The sequence below is a fragment of the Aythya marila genome, assembly GCF_965140915.1.
Source record: "Aythya marila genome assembly, chromosome: 7".
In the NCBI taxonomy this organism is placed as follows: domain Eukaryota; kingdom Metazoa; phylum Chordata; class Aves; order Anseriformes; family Anatidae; genus Aythya; species Aythya marila.
This window is the reverse complement of record NC_139048.1, coordinates 29,324,902-29,349,293: the sequence shown is the minus strand read 5'-3', so window position 1 is coordinate 29,349,293 and position 24,392 is coordinate 29,324,902. Positions and strand designations below refer to the sequence as shown.

The 24,392-nt window shown below is 45.7% G+C and overlaps 1 protein-coding gene across 3 annotated transcripts in view; it reads right to left on the bottom strand.

Annotated features, from left to right (window-relative positions):
- The window catches only part of RNLS (renalase, FAD dependent amine oxidase), a gene marked incomplete at its 5' end in the record, with an annotated part of 89,446 nt that overhangs the window by 9,061 nt on the left and 55,993 nt on the right, over nucleotides 1-24,392 (bottom strand). For 2 of the 3 annotated variants that reach the window (XM_082765256.1, XM_082765257.1), the window contains 2 exons: nucleotides 1,513-1,688; nucleotides 18,128-18,301. In XM_082765256.1, the coding sequence (XP_082621382.1) occupies nucleotides 1,513-1,688; nucleotides 18,128-18,301 (350 nt within the window). The remainder of the gene's footprint in view (nucleotides 1-1,512; nucleotides 1,689-18,127; nucleotides 18,302-24,392) is intronic. The other variant, XM_082765258.1, reaches the window with a different exon arrangement.

Sequence of the window (24,392 nt, the reverse complement as noted above, 5' to 3'; positions counted from 1 at the left end):
GCTGTAAGAGAAAAAGGGAGCTCTGTCTCAGATATTTAATTTAGGCAGGGATTATTTTATAGGGTCCCCACCTGGCAATAGAGATCTTTTGTTGAGAAAACTGATCTGACCTATGCTAACTTATTTGCAACCTAGGATATGTTCACATTCACCCACCGAGTTAAAGATTGGTGATACAGATATAAAACACATGCAGATGCTGAAATGGGTGATTTTGATTAGTAGCAGCATAGTATAGTAGGCAACAGTGGCAGAAGAAAGTGGGAAGAACAGTAAGTTGTACAGTGTTTTGGTGTTTGAGAAAATAACAGATAATTGTCCAGTAATATGATGTCTGAATCTAATTTTTAAATAGGGGAACCAGGACGCATACCTAGTAATTTAGAAAGATGACAAATTTGAAGCAATTGTGGAAAATAGGTGTTCATTCCTGTTCCAACTACCTCTAAAAGATGAAGCAATAGGTATAAATGTATAATAAATGTTCTCTGACCATAAGGAAAGAAATTAATTTGCTATGATTCAGGAAGCATAGGTGTTTGATGAAATATCATTGTAATATTAGGAATCTAAAACATGAAAGTATATATTAAGATCATCTTTATACGTCAACTGATAACAACTCCTATGTACTGAGAAGTAATTTGCAAACTACCAATACCTAACTCACAGAAAAATAAGCTTTGTGCTAATGAGACCAGGCTCTTAGACTGGATGCAGATCAAGGGGTATGAGCTGACTTCACAGCAGTCATCTACAGTATCTTTTCCAGACTTCGTAAAATGAAAAATTTTTAGGGAACTGTTTTACGTAAATATTTTGCATCAATTTCCACATTCAATTTCACCAGTGTAATTTAACTTAAGAGGCTTTGGGTAAACATGTAGATATACTCCAATACTTGAGGAAATTGCCAAGTATTTCCTTGGATTTTTAAGAGAAGTCTGTAAAATATACATATTTTGCTATTATTACCCTTAGGTAGTTTACTTTAGAATACTTATTGTATAACATACTGTTGAATTGAACTGGGCCAAATAAAATAATAACAAATTTGGAGTATGTCCAAACACAAGAACTTCTGCTATTCTGTGGTAGGGTGGGAATTTTGCTAATAGTATCACATACTTTCGGATGCAGAAGAGACAGACTTAGTCATATTCTTAAATACCAACAAAAATCCCAGTGAAGCATGTGGGATTTGCTTCCTGCCTGTGCACTGCTCCCATTCCAATTTATCAGGAGTGTTGCAAACTTACCACTAAGCCAGGTCCACTGTGTGAAAAGATTACTAGAAATGGTTTGGCTGTACCTGGCCAGCCTTGAATGCTGCTCAAGGCTATGTGAAGGAATGCAATAAGGATATCGAATGACTATATCCTTTCTTCTTGCTCCCTGAGGATAAAAACCACTGGACTGTAGGATGTCCTGTTTCTTGTGATGCCCTCAAAGTCTGTACTATGGCATTAACCAGGCAGCACCCTCACAGATGCTTGTTCACCCATGGGTTACCTGTGAGTATCTCCATTTCTGACACTTGACACTAGCTGGTTTGGGCAGAGATGGCATAATGCTTTCCAGGTGGCTGAGAATTAACTGCTGTACCTCTGCAGGGTCTGAATCCAGGTGCTCACTCCCAAATGTCACAGTTGTGTGAACTACAACTGAAGGTCCAATTTCAGGAGACTCTGGAATAAAGAAGAGAGAGACTTTTGAAAGATTACTCATTAATATTTGTCTTCCCTTGGTACTGCCCATTGTGCCTCCAGCCTACAAGTCACTAAGAATCTGCAGCACCACCCTGTTCTTCCAGCTGCAAAAACACAAGGAATAACAACACAAGTTGTTCGCGAGAAGTACAATGAAGAAATCCAGGCTTTTTGAAGAATTTGCAGTGGTTTTCTCATTGCAGTAATCCTGTATGTTCCTAGAGGAGCCCCAAGGTACCCCCACACCCCATAGCTAGCAGCTGGAGGAAGCAGTGTATGAAGTGAATACACTGGAAGCAAACTCTTCCTTTCCGCCATAGGTCTGACATTGGCACAAAGGCTTAAAAGACATCATGGTGGCAAGGAAGAGACAGTGACAACAGGACAGAGAGTCAGCATGACTGTGTGACCTTGCAAATACCATGATGTGGCTGCCAAGAACTTGGGAGATCCAGCTGGCAAGCTGGCCAAGTCCTGGCCTGGCTTGAAACCAGCCCGGCAAACAAAGTGCCACCAGACTCCTCCTGTAAACTGGGATCAGCAACAAATTAAGATTAAGGCACTGGATGATGCTTTGTTTTGTTTTGTTCTGAGATGAAAATGAAACTCCAAAATGACAATTTGAAATTTTATCTCAGAATTTTGATTTTTTTTTTTAAATTTCCTTTAAAAGGGTGCAAACAGGCAGGAGAAGGTGCGCCATGCCACTACCATGTCGCTGCCCACTTTCCTGCTCCACTCCCTACCAGCCAGCAGCAGCCGCACAACTCAGTTTTCACTAAGGGACTTCCAAACTGCCTGAAGTTAAGCTTTGTGATGGAGCCAAAGCATAAGGAACTGAAAGCCTGTTGGTACAGACCCACCACTTGTGCATGACCCGTTCCCCTGTGCGCTCTGCTCCCCCTGAGTCTGCTGCAGGTCATGGAAGCAATCAGGGCCAGCAGGTGAGGACAACAATGCTGCAGGAGACCAAGGCGTTACAAGGGGCAAATCATCTCTTCTGCCACTCAGCACAATCAAGTCACACAGAAAGTATCCTGTAAACAGCTGCTAGATGTATCTGCAGTTACCAGGACACAAAGGAAGCAACCTTTCATGAACAACAATGAAGAAATTATCTCAGACACCTTTAATGGGACAATCTCTACAAGACAGACATACTAGAGTCACGCACATGAAATCATCAGGAGATGAAAATGATCCTTAAGGCAAAGGACAAAAAAAAAAGTAGTGTTTGTTGCATTATTGTGAAAAACATCTGCTCACTCCATAATTGGTTGCATATTGGCCACGCAACACAATTTACATAGTTGAAAGGCTACAATAAAGCTAATACTTTACTTTCAGGGATGGGAAGAGGGGAAACAGAAGCCAGGGCAGGTTGGCTTGATAAATCAGTGCTTCCTCTTGGCCTGCCCATGTGAACCCAATTTTAGTTTTGTTGCTCTAGCAACTACCAGGACGTCAGCATGTGGTCTACAAGCAAGCATGTCTACATGCAAGTTTTGGCGAGCATTAAAGCTTCAACACAATTTCTCTCCTTGGGCAAATACTTGCAAGTGAGCAAAAGTCAAAGAAAATAACTTATCCCTTAAAAATACACCTAGCTGCAGCACAGGGGGAGGAAGCAAAGGCAGTTCAAGTGCTATTGCTAATCCCAGCAGACCTGGAGATAGCTGAGATTAGCGATAGCTTCGTTATTGCTGGGGTAGGTAGTTTATGGGTTCTCTGTAGCAAGCTACTTCTGTCCACACCAGTGTGTTGGCTTGTCACCTTGCAGACTTGCTCATTCATGCTACAGTCTCTGTACCTTCCCTTTTCATGGATCTCCTTTATAAGATCCAGACAGACACCTCCTGCACCGTGAGCAGAGTGGGAACATGATGTCAGTCATGGCCATGACTGGATATGGCTTCCTCTAGTCGATGAAACTCCTTGATATTTAAAAACATGTCAAATCATCTATCTTTCCAGCAATAAAATTGATTAAAAATAACACAAGAGCATGAGGACAGCCAATAAGAGAATTTCCCTATAACATGGGATTTTAAGGCTCGGTGATTTCGCTGTGCCAAGGCACTATGAAGGCCCAGAAGATCCTTGTGTGAGTCCTTCCTGCTGGGACTTTTCCACTTTGAATGAGCCAGATGCATTTGGAGGAGCAAGGGCATGACCTGGATTCTGCTGTATTTCAGCTGAGGGACTGAATTCACAAAGCTGGTAGTTAAATTAAGTGATTCCCTCTCACCCCATTAACCAGAAACACCCTCCTTTGGAAAGCAGAAAGCCTTTTCCAGCTAAACCTTTGTTTGAACTACCACATATTCTTAGAAAATATATTTCAGTTTCAGCAAATGAGCACTTTCTGACCAAAGAATCCACATGGAAAGAGGCAGTTGAACACTTTCCAACCACTTCTGGCCATTGCATATCAGGCTTGATCAAAATCTTTATGTTTAATTTGTCAGTGAGGATATACAGGCTTCCTCCTCCAAGAAGACAGCATATTCCAGCTTTTAAAAGCAACATTAATTTCCTTCTCTGGAAAACTTTGGGCTGATCATTTCAGATTACACTACAGAGGCACAGCAGGACTAAATGCCAGCATCACAACATGAATGAAACTGATGGTTTTCGCTTCAACTGGAAGGATCCCTTCATTGAATCTTTTTCTTGGGTGGGCCAGCTCAGCCAACACTTACTCTTGAGAACTGGGAAAATGTGGGAAAATGGGTAGGGAGCTGTTTCCTGGTTGTGGTCGGGAATATATTGTGAGGCCACATCTGAAAGCACCAAGCCGTGGTGCTGCTTTTTCTTAACATTCTCTTTTTCCAAGTGAGGCACTTGTAAGAGTGCCTCAATTCGGTTTACAGGCTCTACTTTCAGCAGGTACCGCATCTCTTTTCCTGAGTGGTTTCCTGAAGCATCCAGAGACTTTTAGTTTGTTTCCTATTTTAATAGAAGAAATAGAAGAAATAAGTCTTAGCCATCAGGGGTGAAAAGGCCCATGATCTCCAGATTTGGGATGAGGCAGAGCAGATCAGGGCACTAAGACTATATAGTAAAACAAGGTCTACCCTTGCCTAGAAGCAGAGACTCAACCAAAGAAAGCATCTTCTTCTCCAAGCTCTGATGAAGTGATTGCCTAACATCCAGCCTTAGACTTGTCTTTCAGAGATTCCTCCTGCCGCCCTCAAGCCTGGTTTCATAGGCTAGAACAGGACATACTTCTGTTCACATCAGCTTTTCCAAATGTCTGGAAAATCCATGGGAATGCTACTCCCGTGCAGTCTGTCCTTCTCATTTTCAGATGGAAAACAGGTATTCTAAATCTGACATTTCTACACAGAGACTGTCAGGGACAGAAGACCAAGTGGGGAAGCCCATTGGGTACCTTGGGATTTATTACAGTGCACATGGTGTTTGGCAAATTCTTCCACACAAACTTGGTAAAAAGGCTCATTAAAAGATGTCTAAGCATTTTAATAACATAAATATTCATTGCTTGCTGTGACTTGTTGTAGCCAATGATTCTTGGACAGGGCCTGCTTCTTCCAAATCTCTCATCTCTTCCATAGCATGTACAAAACAAGTTTCAGGAGAACAGGCAGTTCGTTGAGTTTTTAATTCCTCCTTCAAGCTACTCATAGCTTGGAGAGCTTCCAGAGGCCACTGAGTCACAGCCTTCCAGTACTGAAATGCGCAGACTGCAGGGGTAAAGTTTAGCCTCAAGACCTTTTCTTTTCTTTCTTTCTTTTTTTTTTTTTTTCCTACAGAAATGCTGGCTAACAGAAAAGTTTAAAATAGATTTTTCCCTGAAAGCAACGGGGGTATCTCAGCCTTGATACCTTAGAACTCTCTGATCAGGTATGAATGACTGTTCAGCTGTCGCAGGAGTAAAACTGGCACTTTCCTCCCAGTGTGTTTAGATCAGGCTGCAACAGCTAGTTTAAAAACCAAGGTTTCTGGCAGGACTTTTCCATGAGATTTTAATTTTCTTTGTTTGTGGCAAGAAGCTAGCAGTCCATGGCCATGCTAGCAGATGACAAAGTAGCATGGGAGATGTAGCAAGCCAGAGAACTCTCGGCAAAGTGAGGGGTAATGATCTGAAGGCAAATGGAAGCAGCATAAAAGCTTTTATCTCCTCCCAGTTCTCCCCCCTCTCATCCCAGCTGCACAGCAATTAATCTGATCGGTTGATGTGGTAGAAGGCATAAGACACTGGGTAGATCAGAGCTAGAGTGAGACAGCAGAGTTGGCTGGAGCTTATGCCTACTTAATTAGCAAGCAGCCACTCAGCCAGTGTTGGCAGAGTCCTTGCCATCCAGAGTTGCTGAGGGATCCCACCAAAAACTCAGTTGCAGAAAACTTGTGCCTGGTGCTCCTTCGTCCACTGCACAGTCAGCCCAACAGGGTGTGCACCTGCCCCAGCCACTCTGGCCTGTCCCCACTCACTCACAGCACGATGAAAAGGACTTTATTTGCACAGATCCCCTTGAGGTTGCAGTCAGGGAGGGGAGTGCTGGCAACATCTCGTGCAGCTGCAGCAACTTGTGCCCCAAGTTCAGACTCTCCTCTTCCCTATGGCATGTGGAAGATGGAACGCCAATACTACAGGTTTTCTTTGTTTTGGTGTTCGTTTTCTTCTTTTCAGCGTGGATTTCTTTTGCTCTGCTGCATCACACAGGACCAACACCAAGAGATGAAAAGTGAAGAACATAAACACTTTCATGCTTCCATGTAAACAGAAAAGTACTGTGTGATCTTTGGCATATTGCCCTATCCAGCCAGCGTTCTGTCTGTGACAGTGAAGTTGTCACAGAAGTTACTACGTCCCTGCCAGGCCCTGCAGCAGTGCTGTGGCTATGTGGACCTTGCAGATTCTGAAGCTGCTGGCTCATGGGGATGAGGAGAGGGGCAGAGCCAGCCTCTGATGTGGGATACAGATTTAACAAAATCTTCCTCCTTGGGACATCTTGACCACCATGTTTTGGCTGCCATCACAACCTACCTGCAGTCATTCTGAGCAGCCTGCAGGGCTGAACAGAGTAGTAGGAATGAAGAACAATTCTCTTTTTTTTTTGTCTCAAAGTCAACATATGAAGCTCCACCAGTCCCCCAGAAGTTAAAGACATTAGGGGAGACACTGAAGCACTTGTGACCAAAGTACAGCTGCACTATCAGCCTGACTAGCAGTATTTTCTCCTCTTAGCAATGGATAATGGATAATATGGCTTCTCTGAAACCATATCCATGGAAAAGGAGAAGGGATGAATTGAAAAGAAAGGAGATGAAAAAATAAGTGAGGAATTGAAAAGTGAGGATCTATCTGCATCTTCCACATCCTAAAGGGAAGGTGACAGAGAACACAGAGACAGACTTTCTTTAGAAGTCCAAAGCAAAAGGACATGAGCCAATGGGCACAACTGCAACAAGAGAAAATCCCAAAAGGACATGAGGAAGCAGCACTTCCCCATGTGACTGGGGCTTCCCTGGCCCCAGGCAGCGTGGGGTCTAAATCCTGAGGGACAGCCCTGACTCACCTTGACATGGCCCTAAGCAACCAGGGGAGTAGAAGATTGCTGAGCCTGGTGGGATTGTGAAATCTCTGAAACCAGATGAGGAAGGGCACCAACATGTAGTAGTGTGAAGTACAAACTGCCACAGGTAGAGGACATATCAGCTATCTGGAAGGGGTGTCAAGGACAGGAAGCATGAAAGAAATTAAAACTCACTATCCACTGCATTTCAGCCAGTTGTAACAGTGAATTAAGCACTATCAGTCTGTCTGTTTTGAACTCTCGAGGGAAGCTGGTGTTCCTCCACAACCTGGAGATGAGGGGATGGGTATTTGTTTGGCTAGCAAGCAGGAGAGGAAGGCCATCACCTTCTTGATATTTCTGGACTGTCTCTACACTCTTCATCAATTCCCAGCTGGAGAAAACAAATGCTATGGAAAGAAAAAGAAGAACTGACTGCTGACAGGGAGAATTCATGCAGTATTAAGCCTGCTAGGAGTATAATCATCCAGAAAAATATTGGGGCTAATAAAAGATGCTCTGAAGAAGAGGACAGAAAACAGAGCCCAGTGTCATTCTCCCAGCACAGTGCTTGTGGCTTGTGTGTCAAGAACATCTGGGGTTAGAAAGGTGGCTTCTAGCTTTGAATAACACATTTAATGCAGAACAGTAAGATGAAAGAGCACAGTATCCTGGGTGAAGCTGCTCAGCAAAGCTGCTCAGGCTAGAAGCATACCTGTCACTATTACGATAGGATAAAAGACATGTCAGCCAAGACCCTGCACTCACTCTGTACTGCAGGATGGTGACAATACGAATAGCCTGTGGTGCCAAGTCCTCCCACAGAAACCTTGTTCTGCCCTGGGAAACATTCACATGATATTAAAGGCATCAAGTCAGCTCTTGCAGTGGCCATGTCCTCCTTATCATCAGTGTCAGGGAAGGAAGGGGTTTAAGATGAAAAGGGACACAGATTAAAAGTTTGCTGAGAAAACCAAACCAAACCAAACCAAACCAAACCAAACCAAACCAAACCAAACCAAACCAAACCAAACCAAACCAAACCATAAACATCCCAATAAAACAATGCCACACAACTTCTCAGAGAAAACCTAATGTTGACTACGTTGTCCACCGAAATATATACTCTCCCTTGTAAAATACAAAAGCTACTTCTGTGCTGTGTAATTGATGAATCCAAGCCTAAGTCAGGGTTCAGAGTCCCTAAATTCAAAAGACATTTTAGAGATATAGGGCAATTAGCTGTGATCCCTAGGATCAACAGAGGCTTGAAGCTGAATGCTTCTTTAGCTTAGAGAACATTCTCACAGCCTGAAAGTTGTAGGATCGACTTGGCAAGTGGTCAGCACAGCTATGTATATTGTTCTGGGAGTGTGATGGGTCAATAAGCAACCACAGTAGGGCAGGATTCAGTGGGCAACACGGATTTCTGTGCTTCAGGAAGAGGGCAGAACATGGTGCTCCTGGGACTATTTTAATTGTAGAGGGTAACTTGAGAACCATCTGTCTGCCCTTGAGACCAGCAGTGAAGACTTGGCACAGATGGAGAGCAGCAGATACCACTTCTCTTACCATCTCCTAAGAAAGCAGAAGCCAACTGCATTTATCCAAACAACTAAATTCCAGGAGTGAAAATCATGTCTGCAGCCCATCAGGGAGCATGTCTCACAGCTACTGAGCTACAAGACTTCGAAGCAAGAAACCCTGAACCATAATAGATGCAGCCGCTCTCAGTATCCAGCAAAGTGCCATGGACGGGGCAGACCGAGAGGCTGACCAGCCTCATGCCTAGAAGTAGTTGGGCTAGCCTGGGACCAGAGCACACTTGAGAGTGTGAGGCAGCATGTGCTGCAGCTGGTTGGACTCGCTTCCCAGTTAATGTATCAGTATGTTCAGTAAATGATCACCAGAACACTGCCACAGAACCACAGGATTTAGGTAGGGAGGGACCTCTGGAGGTCTCTAGCCCAACCTCTTGCTGAAAACAGGGACAGCTTCAAAGTCATACTGTATTGCTACAGTTCCAGGGCTCAGTTGAATGGCTGGGAACTCTTCCAGCACTGGCATGAACAGCACATTGCTCCTTCCTAGGGGATCTACATATGTCGGTTTACAACCTAGTCTGCAGAAGAGATCTGTGTATGGATGCAATAGGCATACATCTTCCACAGGAATGTTTTCTTCCTTCCTAGAGGAAGAGTGTCAAGTATTTTTCTCATATTCCTGCCCAGTGACACAAAACCTAGAGTTAAAAAAACAAAACTTGTTTGCTTCCTGCCCCTAAGGAATTTCTAATTTGCCTGGGGGGATGTGTTTTGCTATCCAAAACACATTCTCATTCTATATAACATGAGGGGAAGGGAAAGGGTTTTATCATTGCCGTGTCAAACAAACCCTAAAAGCTAGGCTGTGAAAAAGTGCATGGAAATATTGTTGGTCAGTGCAGAGAGCAGCAGACAAGCTGGGCTCCTTCAGATACCGGAGTGGTATCCCTGCTCCCTGGGAGGGACCAGCAGGATGAGTTTCTCTGATGGAAGAGAAGTCTACAAGCAAGCCTCATAAAACTAGAACCAAAATGAAAAAAGAATAGTGAATAATTTCAGCACACCTAGAAAATAAGCAAAGAGATGGAGATTTCCTTTCAAAATCCCACACTGCTGTTTTGCAAAAGAGACAGATTCCTGAGTTATCCTTAACAGTTTTCATTGTTTGTATGGCCCCTTATTCTCCATGGAGTAGAATCTGCTGCAATTCGCAAGGCACAGCTTGGAAGACTTCCTTTAAAGAACAGCATATATTATATTCAGAAATTCAGCATTTCATTTGACTTACAGATCGTTTCTCATTAGTTTTCCAAAAACATGCAGGGTAGGCAGGGGATTACAAAACAATTGGCCAGGTAATAAGGGTAAAAACCTAAATAACTCTTTAACGCTACCGAACTCATATTTTGGTACTGAGATGATAAAGGAATCTTTATTTTAAATTTAAAAAGGATACTCAGGAATTACACTGATCCTGAAAACCTGTAAAATAGATCTTCCCTCTAAATTATATGACCTCACAATCCTTACGCAAAAGAAGTAAGGGAACTGCTTCCATTGTTGTGCGTCATCTATCTTTAGTCCTTCAAATGCAAAGAGACGCAAAAACTACAGCATTGCAGAAATGAGGTTTGAAATAAATTATTTCATATACTGAAGAATTTCTACCGTCCCCCCGACCAGTTATAAATATTGTTGGGGTGTTTAAAGCAGCCAATCACACAAATATTTAATATTCATACATACTGCATAGGGAATTCAACATACACTTCTTGTAGGCTCTTCCTTATGCAACTTTAGAGCACATTACATCTGTGGATGGAGACAGTTTTACGATCAGCTGCTGAGATCCTCAGATGATGCAAAAAGCCTTCCTTCTCAGAGGCCTGGTAATGGCTTATAATGCTCCAAATTACACTGCTAATGGCAACATCAGAGAAACAGCTTTGTTACTGATTCCTCTGCATAAACTGGGAAGAAAACAGATGTCACCCATAGCTATCAGCAAGGAACTAGTCAGAGTCATGACAAAGCCAACTGATGGCAGCACTCAAACTGCAGCCACCTCCGAAAGACAGGTGCAGCCATCTTGCAAAGCCAGCCCTGGGCTCTCTGTGCTGCAGGGAAGAAAGGCAGGGGAAAGGGCTTGTATTTCTGGAGAATTACAGACCTGCCACTCTGCCCAGCCATTTGAAACTCACGGCCTCTGGTATCAAACTGATCTTGCTGAGGATGTGCCACACTACCCTGTATGCTGAGGATGTACTCCTCATAAGCACTGCATTCACCTCTGATGTGCAGCAAAGCTAATTTTCATCTTAACACTGAAGTAATAGAGGGATTGATGCAGGCAGGCACAGAAGAAATCCACACCACTGAATATACAGGGACATTCATGCATTAAGGTGCTGGCTCTTTGGGAAGGATCACTATCCAAAAAAGCTCAGCTGCTTCACCCAGGACACTGAATTCCGACATAAATCTGATTTCTCTTGCTGAACACTGACATTTTCATTGTTACCATCATCCTCCTCAGATGAGGAAGGCTGAAGAATGGAGGAATGGGGTAATGATGAGTGAGTGGAACATTTTGCTAAAAGATCAGCAATGGCACTGAAAAAACAGTGAGTGAAAAAAGTTATCATAGAATCATAGAATATCCTGAGTTGGAAGGGACCCTTAAGGATCATCAAGTCCAACTCTTGACACCACACAGGTCTACCCAAAAGTTCAGACCATGTGACTAAGTGCACAGTCCAATCTCTTCTTAAATTCAGACAGGCTCGGTGCAGTGACCACTTCCCTGGGGAGCCTGTTCCAGTGTGCAACCACCCTCTCTGTGAAGAACCCCCTCCTGATGTCAAGCCTAAATTTCCCCTGCCTCAGCTTAACCCCGTTCCCGCGGGTCCTGTCACTGGTGTTAATGGAGAAAAGGTCTCCTGCCTCTCGACACCCCCTTACGAGGAAGTTGTAGACTGTGATGAGGTCTTCCCTCAGCCTCCTCTTCTCCAAGCTGAACAGGCCCAGTGACCTCAGCCGTTCTTCGTACGTCTTCCCCTCCAGGCCTTTCACCATCTTCGTAGCCCTCCTCTGGACACTCTCCAACAGTTTCATGTCCTTTTTATACTGTGGTGCCCAGAACTGCACACAGTACTCGAGGTGAGGCCGCACCAGCGCAGAGTAGAGCGGGACAATCACCTCCCTTGACCTACTAGCGATGCCGTGCTTGATGCACCCCAGGACACGGTTGGCCCTCCTGGCTGCCAGGGCACACTGCTGGCTCATATTCAATTTGCTGTCTACCATGACCCCCAGATCCCTGTCTTCTAGGCTGCTCTCCAGCGTCTCATCGCCCAGTCTGTATGTGCAGCCAGGGTTTCCCCGTCCCAGGTGCAGGACCCGGCACTTGCTCTTATTGACCTTCATGCGGTTGGTGATCGCCCAGCTCTCCAACCTATCCAGATCCGTCTGCAAGGCCTTTACACCCTCATTCGAGTCCACAACTCCTCCAAGTTTGGTGTCATCAGCAAACTTGCTCAAAATACCTTCTATTCCTACATCCAGATCGTTTATAAAAATATTGAAAAGTATCGGCCCTAAAATGGAGCCTTGAGGGACCCCACTGGTGACCGCCCGCCAGCCTGACGCAGCCCCATTTACCATAACCCTTTGGGCCCTGCCCGTTAGCCAACTGCTCACCCATCGTATGATGTTTTTATTTAGCTGTATGGTGGACATTTTGTCCAGTAGGATCCTATGGGAAACCGTGTCAAAAGCCTTGCTGAAGTCCAAAAAAAATCACATCAGCTGGTTTCCCTTGGTCCACCATACAGGTGATCTTATCATAAAAGGAAATCAGGTTAGTTAGGCAGGACCTACCCTTCACAAACCCATGCTGGCTGGGACCAATGACTGCTTTGTCCCCCAGGTGCGCCTCAATAAGTTCAAGAACCATCTTCTCCATGATTTTACCAGGCACTGACGTGAGACTGACAGGCCTGTAATTGCTAGGGTCTTCTTTCAGACCCTTCTTGAAAATCGGCACAACATTTGCCAGCTTCCAGTCTACCGGGACTGGAAGTTGTTGCTGTTCCTCTTATTGAAATGTTCTGCAGGTCAGATCAGCTCTTCTAGATGTGCCCGTCTTTGCAGATGGGTGCCAGTAGCTCCTGGAGTGCCTCCAGAAACAGCAGCTTATGCTGGAAGCAAAGTTATTGCAGAGATGAATAAACTCACCACTGTGAAAGCCTGCTTTTACTGTTTCTCCAAAGAATTTAGCCTACTGGTCTGAAAAGATGGAAAATGATGTCTGAACTGGCCAAAGCAAAGACGCATCCATTCTGATATGCTTCTTCCTGCAAGGGCCAATAGTGAACACATAAAAAAGAGAGTAAGAAAAGCCAGATGCAATGTGATTTTTTTTTTTTTCTCTGGCATTGTCTCTTTGTTACTGACAATGTGCAGCTGGAGATTTTCTTGCATCTCAGATAATATCTCCACTGTTGTGTTTAATGGGAAGTACCTGATGGTTAATAGCATTTACCAGTATTGTCCACCCCAGCTACCTGATTCTAGCTGTGCAGAAGAGGAGGACACAGCCCAAAGGAGAAAATTACCCATCCTTTCCTCACCTGGTCATTTCTGTTGGTTCAAAGCACCAGCGCTGAGAGCAATGAATATGTAATTATAATTAAATTATCAAATAGCTATCTGCAGTACCTTTGATGGTTCCAAAGGAAATTCAACCAGAGTATTTGGGACATATCACTAACAACTACCTAGAAACTACTAGAACAGCAGTGTTGACACATACCTTTCTCATTGAGATTTCCCTCATATCATGGGAGAGATCTGTTTATACAAGTGAATTTTTCCAAGAAGAGCAAATTGGAACAAACTGGGGCCAGCAACTGAAGATGATTTCTCTCCCGTAAGGCCCTCCTCCTTGTGACTTATAAACAGTCAACCAGACTCCTTGACTGTGGTGTCTTTCGTGGTGAACTTGAGTTTTGCAGATCTGAACTTTGTTCCAGGAAAAGTAGTACTAGGGTGAGAGAGCAGTGCATGTTAGTTGGAGCAGTATTAGTGGCTGTGAGCATTCCAGCTGAGCACAGGAGGATTGGAAAGCATGCCTGTATCATGCTCAGTAAGGATGTGCTGATATACAGAAATGGAGCAATCACGAGAAGAAGCAAGAGTGGTCACCAAATTATTCACTTTTCTTCAAACACATGCATGGCTCTGCTCTTAATGGAAATACACAGACTCAGGCACTCAAACCCTATTAGACATATTGGGCAAGGGGTACTGAACATGAAATTTACTTATTCGTATGCCATTATCACAATAACGTAGAGGAGAGCAAGGTCCTGTGTCTGTCAAAGGACAGCCCCATGCAACAAATCACAGAATCATAGAATTTCTAGGTTGGAAGAGACCTCAAGATCATCGAGTCCAACCTCTAACCTAACGCTAGCAGTCCCCACTAAACCATATCCCTAAGCTCTACATCTAAACGTCTTTTGAAGACTTCCAGGGATGGTGACTCCACCACTTCCCTAGGCAGCCTGTTCCAATGCCTAACAACCCTTTTGGTAAAGAAGTTCTTCCTAACATCTAACCTAAAACTCCCCTGGCGCAACTTCAGCCCATTCCCCCTCGTCCTGTCACCAGGCATGTGGGAGAACAGACCAACCCCCACCTCGCTACAGCCTCCCTTGAGGTACCTATAGAGAGCGATAAGGTCGCCCCTGAGCCTCCTCTTCTCCAGGCTGAACAAGCCCAGCTCCCTCAGCCGCTCCTCGTAGGACTTGTTCTCCAGGCCCCTCACCAGCTTCGTTGCCCTTCTCTGCACCCGCTCAAGCACCTCCATGTCCTTCTTGTAGAGAGGGGCCCAAAACTGAACACAGTACTCGAGGTGCGGCCTCACCAGAGCTGAGTACAGGGGGACGATCACTTCCCTAGCCCTGCTGGTCACACTGTTCCTGATACAAGCCAGGATGCTGTTGGCCTTCTTGGCCACCTGAGCACACTGCTGGCTCATATTCAGCCGACTATCCACCATCACTCCCAGGTCCTTCTCTGCCTGGCAGCTCTCCAACCATTCCTCTCCCAGCCTGTAGCTCTGCTTGGGGTTATTGCGCCCCAGGTGCAGAACCCGGCACTTGGCCTTGTTGAACTTCATGCAGCTGACCTCAGCCCATCGGTTCAGCCTATCCAGATCCTCCTGCAGAGCCTTCCTACCCTCAAGCAGATCGACACACGCACCTAACTTGGTGTCATCTGCAAACTTACTGAGGGTGCACTCGATGCCCTCGTCCAGATCATCGATGAAGATATTAAAGAGGACCGGCCCCAGCACCGAGCCCTGGGGGATGCCACTAGTGACTGGCCTCCAACTGGACTTGGCTCCATTCACCACGACTCTTTGGGCCCGGCTATCCAGCCAGTTTCTAACCCAACGAAGCGTGCACCAGTCCAAGCCAAGAGCAGCCAGTTTCTTGAGGAGAATGCTGTGGGAGATGGTGTCAAAAGCCTTGCTGAAGTCAAGGTAGACCACATCCACAGCCTTTCCCTCATCCACCAAGCGCGTCACTTTGTCATAGAAGGAGATCAGGTTCGTCAAGCAGGATCTGCCTTTCATAAACCCATGCTGACTGGGCCTGATCGCCTGCTTGCCCTGCAAGTGCTGCGTGATGACTCTCAGGAGGATCTGCTCCATGAGCTTCCCTGGTACTGAGGTCAAACTGACAGGCCTGTAGTTTCCCGGGTCTGCCCTCCGGCCCTTCTTGTAGATGGGTGTCACAACAAACCATTCTGGAAAGATTCTTCTACAAGTTATGGTGGATCCACCACTGTATTTAAGCCACCAATGATGGCAAATCACATCATGAGAAGCACAGCCAGCAGATCTCAATTATTTATCAACCCTCTCTACTTGGCATCCACAAAGATGTACCTGCAGTGCTGTGTCCAGATAGTCCTTATCCCCTGCAGTGAATGAGGATGTGGAACACTGAACAAAAACAACATGAAGAGCTCCCAAGGGCTGGAGCACACAGCCTAGAAGGAGAGATGATGAAGGGAGCTGGGCTTGTTGGACCTGGTTGGGGGAGGCTGAGGGAGCAAGGGATCTAAGAGCAGCTGCACTGGGTTTATGTGGGGAGAGTTTGGTAGCAGGAGTGCTGCAGGGGTGGCCTTTGTGAGAATAGACAAGGAAATCTCCATGTTAGAGAAGAACCAGCTCCACCCATCTTCAAAATGGACCCATCACTGGCCCGAGCTGTGCCACTGAGTGATGTTGGTTGTGCCTCTGGGAGAGCAGATTCAAGGCTTAAAAACATTGTGCAACAGCACAATGCTGGGAGGGATGAGTGAGAAAATGTGAGAGAAACAGCCCTGCAAACACCAAGGTCAGTGCAAAAAGATGACAGGAGATGCTCCAAGCACAAGAGCAGAAGTTCCCCTGTGGCCTGTGGAGAGGAGAGGTCCCTGGTGGAGCCGGCTGTCCCCCTGCAGCCCATGGGTCCCATGGCAGAGCAGATCTCCATGCTGCAGCCCGTGGAGGAGCCCACAGTGGATCAGGTTCGTGGCCAGAGCTGCATCTCATGAGGGACCCATGCTGGAGCAGTCCTGTGCTGAAGGGTTGCACCCTGTGGTACAGGCCTGTATAGAACAGTTCAGGAAGGACGGCATCCAGTGGAGGGACCCTACAGTAGAGGATGAAGTTTAACAAAGGAAAACGTGAAGCCCTGCAACTGAAAGGGGGCTGGCCCATGCAATACTACGTGCTGAGACTAAGGGAACAGAAAGCAGCTCTGCAGACAAGGACTTGTCCATATGGTTCAGAAGTCATCAGCGTGCCTTTGCAGTAGTAGTACTGCAGCCCCACTACATCTCCATCCCTGAAGATATTCAAAGGCCAGGGCCTTGAGCAACATAATCCAACTTTGCAGTTGTATCTAACTTCAAACCTTGAGGGGAGGTAGGACCAGACAATCTCCAGACAATCTTCCAACCTGAATCACTGCAATTCTGACTGGCAAGGGCATTCAACATAAGCTGCAATATCCACAGGCTAACCCTTGGGAAGTTCAGACTGCAGATGAAGAAACACCTCTTTCCCCAGTGGAGGTGCAGCCCTGGGAAAGGTGCCCAGAGATGTGGGGTGTCTGCATCCTGCTTTAAAAAAAAATAAAAAAATAAGCTAGACGAGGTGCAGCTGCTCTGATATTGTGTTCGCATGGTCCTGCTCTGAGTGGGAGAAGAGATTGCTCTCATCATGTGTACCCAACACCTGAAACAGCGTGCGTGTTTGGATATAAGGGTGACAGGCACGGTTTGCAGTGCCCTGCCAACAGGTACTAACACCACTGGTGTTTATGGACTACAGTGAATCCTGACTGAACAAGGAAGACTAGAAACAGAAGTTTCCTAGGTCTAACTTGAAACATGCTTTAGCACAGTGAATTTCCTAATGTGTAAAAACTATCCCTTGTATTAAGCAGCATAAGATTATGGAAATCTTTCCTTAGTCTGTGGCAGTGCATCATAGCACTTCAAAGGTGGAGAAGTTTTCATCCCCACTTCACTAATGTGGCTAAACTTGGTAACCATCACAATGTGAGCAAGTAATAGAATTGGGAAGAATTTTAAGTTCCTAACTTACTTGATTAAACTCAAATGCTAGCAAATATTCCTGAGATACTCTATGCCAACATACTTAGCAGACTGTTTAGTATCTGAAGTACATTTAATAAATAAAACATATAGCTATTTCACTGCCACCTTCAAGAAACAGATGAGAAGTGTCTGAGTTGTGGGATGTTCTCCAAACTTTACCGAGCAGCTGTACAACGTGCAGCCATTTCAAGGATTTTCCGTCATTATAAAAGCAAACTAGCTAACTGTGAATTAGGCTGAACAGCCTCAATTATATAACTTGTTACTACTTCCAAACATGCTCAGTGGAAAGAACAGGAGTTGTAAAGTAATGGATGACGGGAGATAAATTGGCATGTATGTGAATCAACGTTTAAACAAAGGAACTCCAGTTCTTTCTTGGAATAACAACATTTTGATGTTTTGAATCCCCTGACACTGGTTTCATAAATGCAGTAACGTAAACCATGTGCTGGGTGATGATTTTCTGAGGACCTTCCCCTTTTCATTGTGTATTTTATTACAGGCCAAATGTGACATAAATTGCTATCCACTGCAGCTTGGAGTTAAATACTTGCTCTGTTCAGAATAGCAACACTCAATTAAACAGCATTTTTCATGATCTACACCCTCTATTGTCACTATCTTTAAGGGAAATAATGGGAGCACTGACCTATATTGCGTTTCTTATTATCGATGGAGATGAAGCGTATGCAGGGATTATCGGTGATGTACTTTGCAGCCCAGGGGACATCAATACACACACCAGCTTCATAAAAAAGTCCCAGAGCGTAGCGGGATGAGTAGTTTGTAGCTTCCAGTTGCTGCTTTTGCCTTTCATTAATTACTGTGGGAGAAACAAAAACAAAAACAAAAAACAAAACACAATTCAGACAATTCCTTTTCTCTCAGAACATTAAATGTATGAATCCTGTGGTTAAGCTTACTCCTTCCTGAAAATGCCCAGGCTGCTAAAACAAAGAATCTAATACTAAGCCTAGTGTTTTGCAATACTTTTTCTGGGACACCTCTTCATGAAGTTTTAATGGCACATTATGTAACATAGCCCCTTCTGGTGCAATCTTCCTCCATCTGGTGGTGGTTGGTTGGTTGGTGGGTGGAATCTCTCCACTAGTCACCTCTGATTAGAAATTTGATGATAGGTGACTTTTTCTCAAATCTTTCCTCAAAAGGTGAATACATATTTCTTGGTGGGAGTCAGAGGTCACAGTTTGTCCCTACTACATAAAGTGAATGTACAATTTCATCAAAAAATCATAGAATCATAGAATATCCTGAGTTGGAAGGGACCCATAAGGATCATCAAGTCCAACTCCTGGCACCACACACGTCTACCCAAAAATTCAGACCATGTGACTAAGAGCACAGTCCAAACGCTTCTTAAACTCCAACAAGATCGGTGCAGTGACTGCTTCCCTGGGAAGCCTGTTCCAGTGAGCAGCCACCCTCTCAGTGAAGAACCTCTTCCTGATATCCACGCTGAACCTCCCCTGCCGCAGCTTGATATCATTCCCGCGGGTGCTATCACTGGTGACTAAGGAGAATAGAGCAGTGCCTTCCCCTCCACTCCCTCTCGTGAGGAAGCTGTAGACCATGATGAGGTCTCCCCTCAGCCTCCTCTTTTGCAGGCTGAACAGAACATAGCACTCTTGAATTTCTGGGAAAAATAGTCACCCTGCAACTTCTATGTTGCAATTCAAATGAAGGAAAAAATCTCTACAGCATAGCACTTTAGCACTGTATTTTTGGATTATAGTGAAATATCCAGACTATTAGAATATTAGTGATTGAAAACAAGTGAAGAATTTATCCTAAATATATATATATATTCAACACAGTATCTGTCTGTGGGGACAACCCGACAAAGTCTCAGAAAGGAGAAGACCTCACAAAGGGTTCAAAGCGAAGTCCAGTTACTTCAGCTGAAAGCATTTTAAGGTAGTTAAGAAAATTTCAGAACAATTATGAATCCATTTCTTCATGTGATTAACTCTCCTATCTTCAAATTACAGTAAGATATGCTTTTTGCTTCAATTTTCTAGTCTCCATAAAACACTGCCCAAAGTAGTTTTAGCCCCACTGTGCATTCAAATACTCTTTTATTTCATGCCAAAGAAGAACACTTCAGTTTGACCAATTGTGGAGTTAGGTACCACATCTCTCTTTGTACTACAACACGGATGGCCAAAGCATCTGAGAGCTGGAATAGCAGAGGCAAGAACACAACATCATGGAGGTCTCACACTCGTACATGAAACTACAATCCCTATCAGCTTGTTTAGAGATTCAATATCAAGAAGCAAAAGACCAGTCAAGGTGCTTAATTTGATGTGAAATTTAGCCAAGCCTGACATGATGAATGTGTTGTATGATGAAATTAACAGCTGATGGCTATATCCACTGGTGCACTTCTGACAGGCAGCAAACCACATAGGGAATGCATCAGGGATCAGCCCTGTCATGATCAGGGTTCTCGTGAAAACGTCTGCACACCCAAACAACGGCTACATGCGTTGAGGCCCTGCTTCAAGGACATGGTCGAGCATTGCTCGTTGGTGAGAAGTAGAGAGTAATTTCTTTCCTCTGTGCTTCCACATGGCCTTTTCTTTTTTCTTTTTTTTTTCTTTTTCCTGTTTCCGCTTTCCCTTTAGTTAAATTATTTAATTAATAATAATGTTCTCTTGATAATTATTTTTCCCTTAATTAAATTATCCCTATCTCAACCTGTGAGTTGTTTCTTTCCTTTTCTTCTTCCCCTCCTTTTCTGAGGAGGGGGAGTGAGAGAGCAGTTGTGGTGGAGTTCAGCTGCCTAGCAAGGTAAAACCACCACACGTAGAGAAAAGTAGGCTGCTCATGGAAGCAGCTGAGTCACCATCCCTGGAGATACTCAAAACACATGTAGATGTGGTGCTTAGGGACAGGGGTTAGTGGTAGACTAGACAGTGCTAGGGTAACAGTTGGACTTGATGTCTTTTCCAACTGGACGTTTTTGGACGTCTAGTTGTTGGACTAGAGGTCTTTTCTGACCTAAACGATTCTATGATTCTGAAGTCCCATGCTGGGTAACTGTAGTGGGTTTACGTGGCAAGGTTTTGGTAGCAGAGGGCCATAGGGGTGGTTTCTGTGAGAAAGATCTAGAAGCTGCCCCATGTTTGGGAAGGGCCCCACTGCTGACCAGAACCGAGCCAATAAGCGATGTTATTTTGCGCCTCTGTGAGAGCATATTTAAGACGGGGAAAAAACCACTGCACCACACAGCAGCCGGGAGAGTGAAGGGAGTGAGAAACAGCCTTGCACGCGCCAAGGTCAGTGTAGAAGGAGGGGGAGAGGTGCTCCAGGCGCTGGAGTAGAAGTCCCCTGCGGCCTGTGGTGAGGACCATGGTGAAGCAGGATGTCCCCCTGCAGCCTATGGAGTACCACGGTGGAGCAGGGTTCCATGCTGCAGCCCGTGGAGGAGACCACGGTGGAGCAGGTGGCCCTGCACCGACGGAGGCTGCCGCCTGTGGAAGACCCCTGCCGGAGCAGATTCCGGGCTGGACCTGTAGCCCATGGAGAGGAGACCACGCAGGAGCAGGTGACCTGGCAGGAGCTGCTGCCCGTAGGGGAGCCAGGTTGGAGCAGTTTTCTCCTGAGGGATGGACCCCGTGGTACGGACCCATATCTGGAGCAGTTCTGGAAGAGCTGCTGCCTGTGGGAAGCCCACGCCGGATCAGTTCATCAAGGACTGTATCCCGTAGGAGGGACCCCACAGCATAGGGGACAAGAGTGACCGAGAAGGAGCAGCAGAGAAGAAGCGCTGTAGACTGACCATAACCCCCATTCCCCTGAGCCGCTCCAGGGGAGGAGGTGGAAGAGGGTGGATGGGGGGGAAGGTGCTTTTGGTTTCTTTCCTTTGTTTCTCACTTCTCTAGCTTGTTAGTAATGAGCAATAAATCTTACTATCTTCTTATGCTGAGTCTGTTTTGCCCGTTACAATAATTATTGCGTGATTTTCTCGTCCTTATCTCAACCCTTGAGCCCTTTTCACATATTTTCTCCCCATTCCTCTTTGAGGAGGGGGAGTGAGAGAGCGGCTGTGGTGGAGCTCGGCTGCCCACTCGAGCGGAACCACGACAGTAACTAACATGGTCCTCAAGGAGGACTCCATCCTTGGGTACTGCTGCAACTTGACAGAACCTCTGTGTTTGGAGCCGTAACGTAGGGACTCCTGAGTCATGCCATGCCTGCCAGGGGCAGGCATCCAGCAGTGCTGGCATAGTGTTTTCCTGTGGGATGCACATCTGAGAATACATTCATTCACATTGAGAGGTCCTTGCAACAACTGCCACTGAATTTAAAGCCTACACACCACTGGTCTGCATCAAGGTCCATTCCCACTGCTACTGGTGTGCTTGCTTTTCAAGCAGCATCAAGGCTGACTCTCTTTAATATTGTAGAAAACATGGCAGGGGTCTGGCTGCTGTTTTAACATGCAGGGGCTGTGTTTATACTAATAAATGTAAAGAGACCGTTCTCCAGCACCTGATAGCAAACTCAAGGGTGCAGCCATCTCAAACTGGCATGGCCACATCCCAGCTTCAAGTTTGCTGGCACAGACACTTGAACAGAGCATATCATAGAATCACAGAATCATAGAGTCATAGTCATAGAGACATAGAATGGCTCCGGTTGAAAGGGACCTCAAAGACCATCTGGTTCCAAGCCCCTGCCATAGGCAGGGACGCCACCCACTAGATCAGGTTGCTCAGGGCCTCATCTAACCTGGCCTAAAAATCCTCCAGGGATGGGGCATCCACAACCTCTCCGGGCAACCTGTGGCAGTGCCTCACCACCCTCTGAGGGAAGAATTTCCTCCCAACCTCTAATCTAAATCTCCCCTCTTTTAGTTTAAAACCATTCCCCCTTGTCCTGTCATTATCTGCCCAAGCAAAAAGTTGCTCTCCACCTTTTTTATAAGCCTCCTTTAAGGAGGAGCTGCAATGAGGTCACCCTGAAGCCTTCTGATCTTTTGCCTGAACAGCCCCAGCTCTCTCAGCCTTTCTTCGTAGGAGAGCTGTTCCAGCCCTCTGATCATCTTCATGGCCCTCCTCTGGACCCACCTCCTTCTTGTGCTGGGGGCCCCAAATGTGGATGCAGGACTCCAGGTGGGGCATCATGAGGGCAGAGCAGAGGGGGACAATCACCTCCCTTATCTACTGGCCACTCCTCTATTGATGCAGCCCAGGATGCAGTTGGCCTTTGGGTTGCAAGCATGCACTGCTGGCTCATGTCAAGCTTTTTGTCCTCTAAAATTCCCAACTCTTCCTCTACAGGGCTGCTCTCAATTAGTTCTTCTCCCGGTCTGTCCTCCTGTCCAGGATTGCCCCAACCCAGGTGCAACACCTTGCACTTGGACTTGTTGAACCTCATTCAGTTCACATGGGCCCACTTCTCAAGCTTGTTCAGGTCCTTTTGGATGGCATCCCTTCCTTCTTTTGTATCAACTGCACCACTCAGCTGGGTGTCATCTGCAAACTTGCTGAGGGTGCACTTGATTCCATCGTCTATGTCATTGATACAGATGTTAAACAGCACTGGTCCCTGGACAGACCCCTGGGAGACACCATTTGTCACAGGCCTCCACCTGGGCACAGAGCCATTGACCACCACTCTCTGGGTATGACCTTCAAGCCAATTCCTTATCCACTGAATGGTCTACCCATCAAATCCATCTCTCTCCAGTTTGGAGATCACGATGTCATGTGGGACCATGGGGTATCTGCTCCATCCCTGTGTTTCTCTAGCTGTTATTTTTTTTTCTGTAATGTCTCCACTCTATTCCTCTCCACATCATGAAGATGACTAACCCAAGAGGCAGCTTTCTGCTCTCTCTCTTGATGTGACCTTATGTCAGAGTGCTGTTGATCCTAACTCATGTTCCTGGCTGGTCTCCCCCACCCCATCACCACCTCTGCACCCACACAGGCTTTACCTAATCACCAGCATGCCGGAGGATCGAAGTCAGATGCCATCCCAAGTCCCTTCTGAAATAAACCTTGAAATAACCCCCAAAAACCTGCAGATTCATTTCATGAATTCATTTCATGAATTTCATTTCATTCATTTCATGAATTCATTTCATGAATTTTAACATAAATACTTTTGGGGACAGAGAAACATGGGGGGCAGATAAAAGCAACGATCCAGCCATGATCCAGGAGGGGAAAGGAGGAGAAATAAGGCATGTGGCACTAGAGGTGGTGGTAGAGTTGCCAGAGGAAGCCAAAAGACAGGCCTGCCCCAGGAGACAAGACTAGCTGATCAAAATGGGCTTTGAAGAAACCACTCTTCCTTCTCTGGTTCAATTCCCTCTCTGAGTAGGTGTGGAGACATCTGCTCCTATACTTAGATCTTTTCAAGGAGGATCCATTCACAGAATCATGGAATCACCAAATAGTTTAGGTTGTGAGGGACCTTAAAGATCATGGGCAGGGACCATGTAGACCACTCCTCCTCATGGACCTCAGGAACTGCCTTGAATGGGCTTCTGCAGCGTACACAAACACACACGCTGTCCAAGGAAGAATGACCCCATACAACACACTCAAGAAAGAACAAGAAATGGCTGTTGCAAGAGGTGCTCTTCAAAGACATTTCTTCTCACTTGACCTTGATCATGTCCTAGCTGAGGAACCATCATGTGGACTTCCTGTCTGCACATGTTGCCTGGATCATCAGCGCTGAAAGCCCTTCCATGGTGCATTCTGCCTTCCTCCAGGCCAGCTGCTCCCCTAGGACCCAGCACACTGACATCTCCTGGCTGTGCAGGGACTCCAGTGCAGCCTGGTAGAGCCACCCTGGGCTGCAGCAGAGCACTGGCTCCCATCCCAGCTTTTTATGCCGTTTACTGCTTTTACATTCACCTGGACACTGGCAGC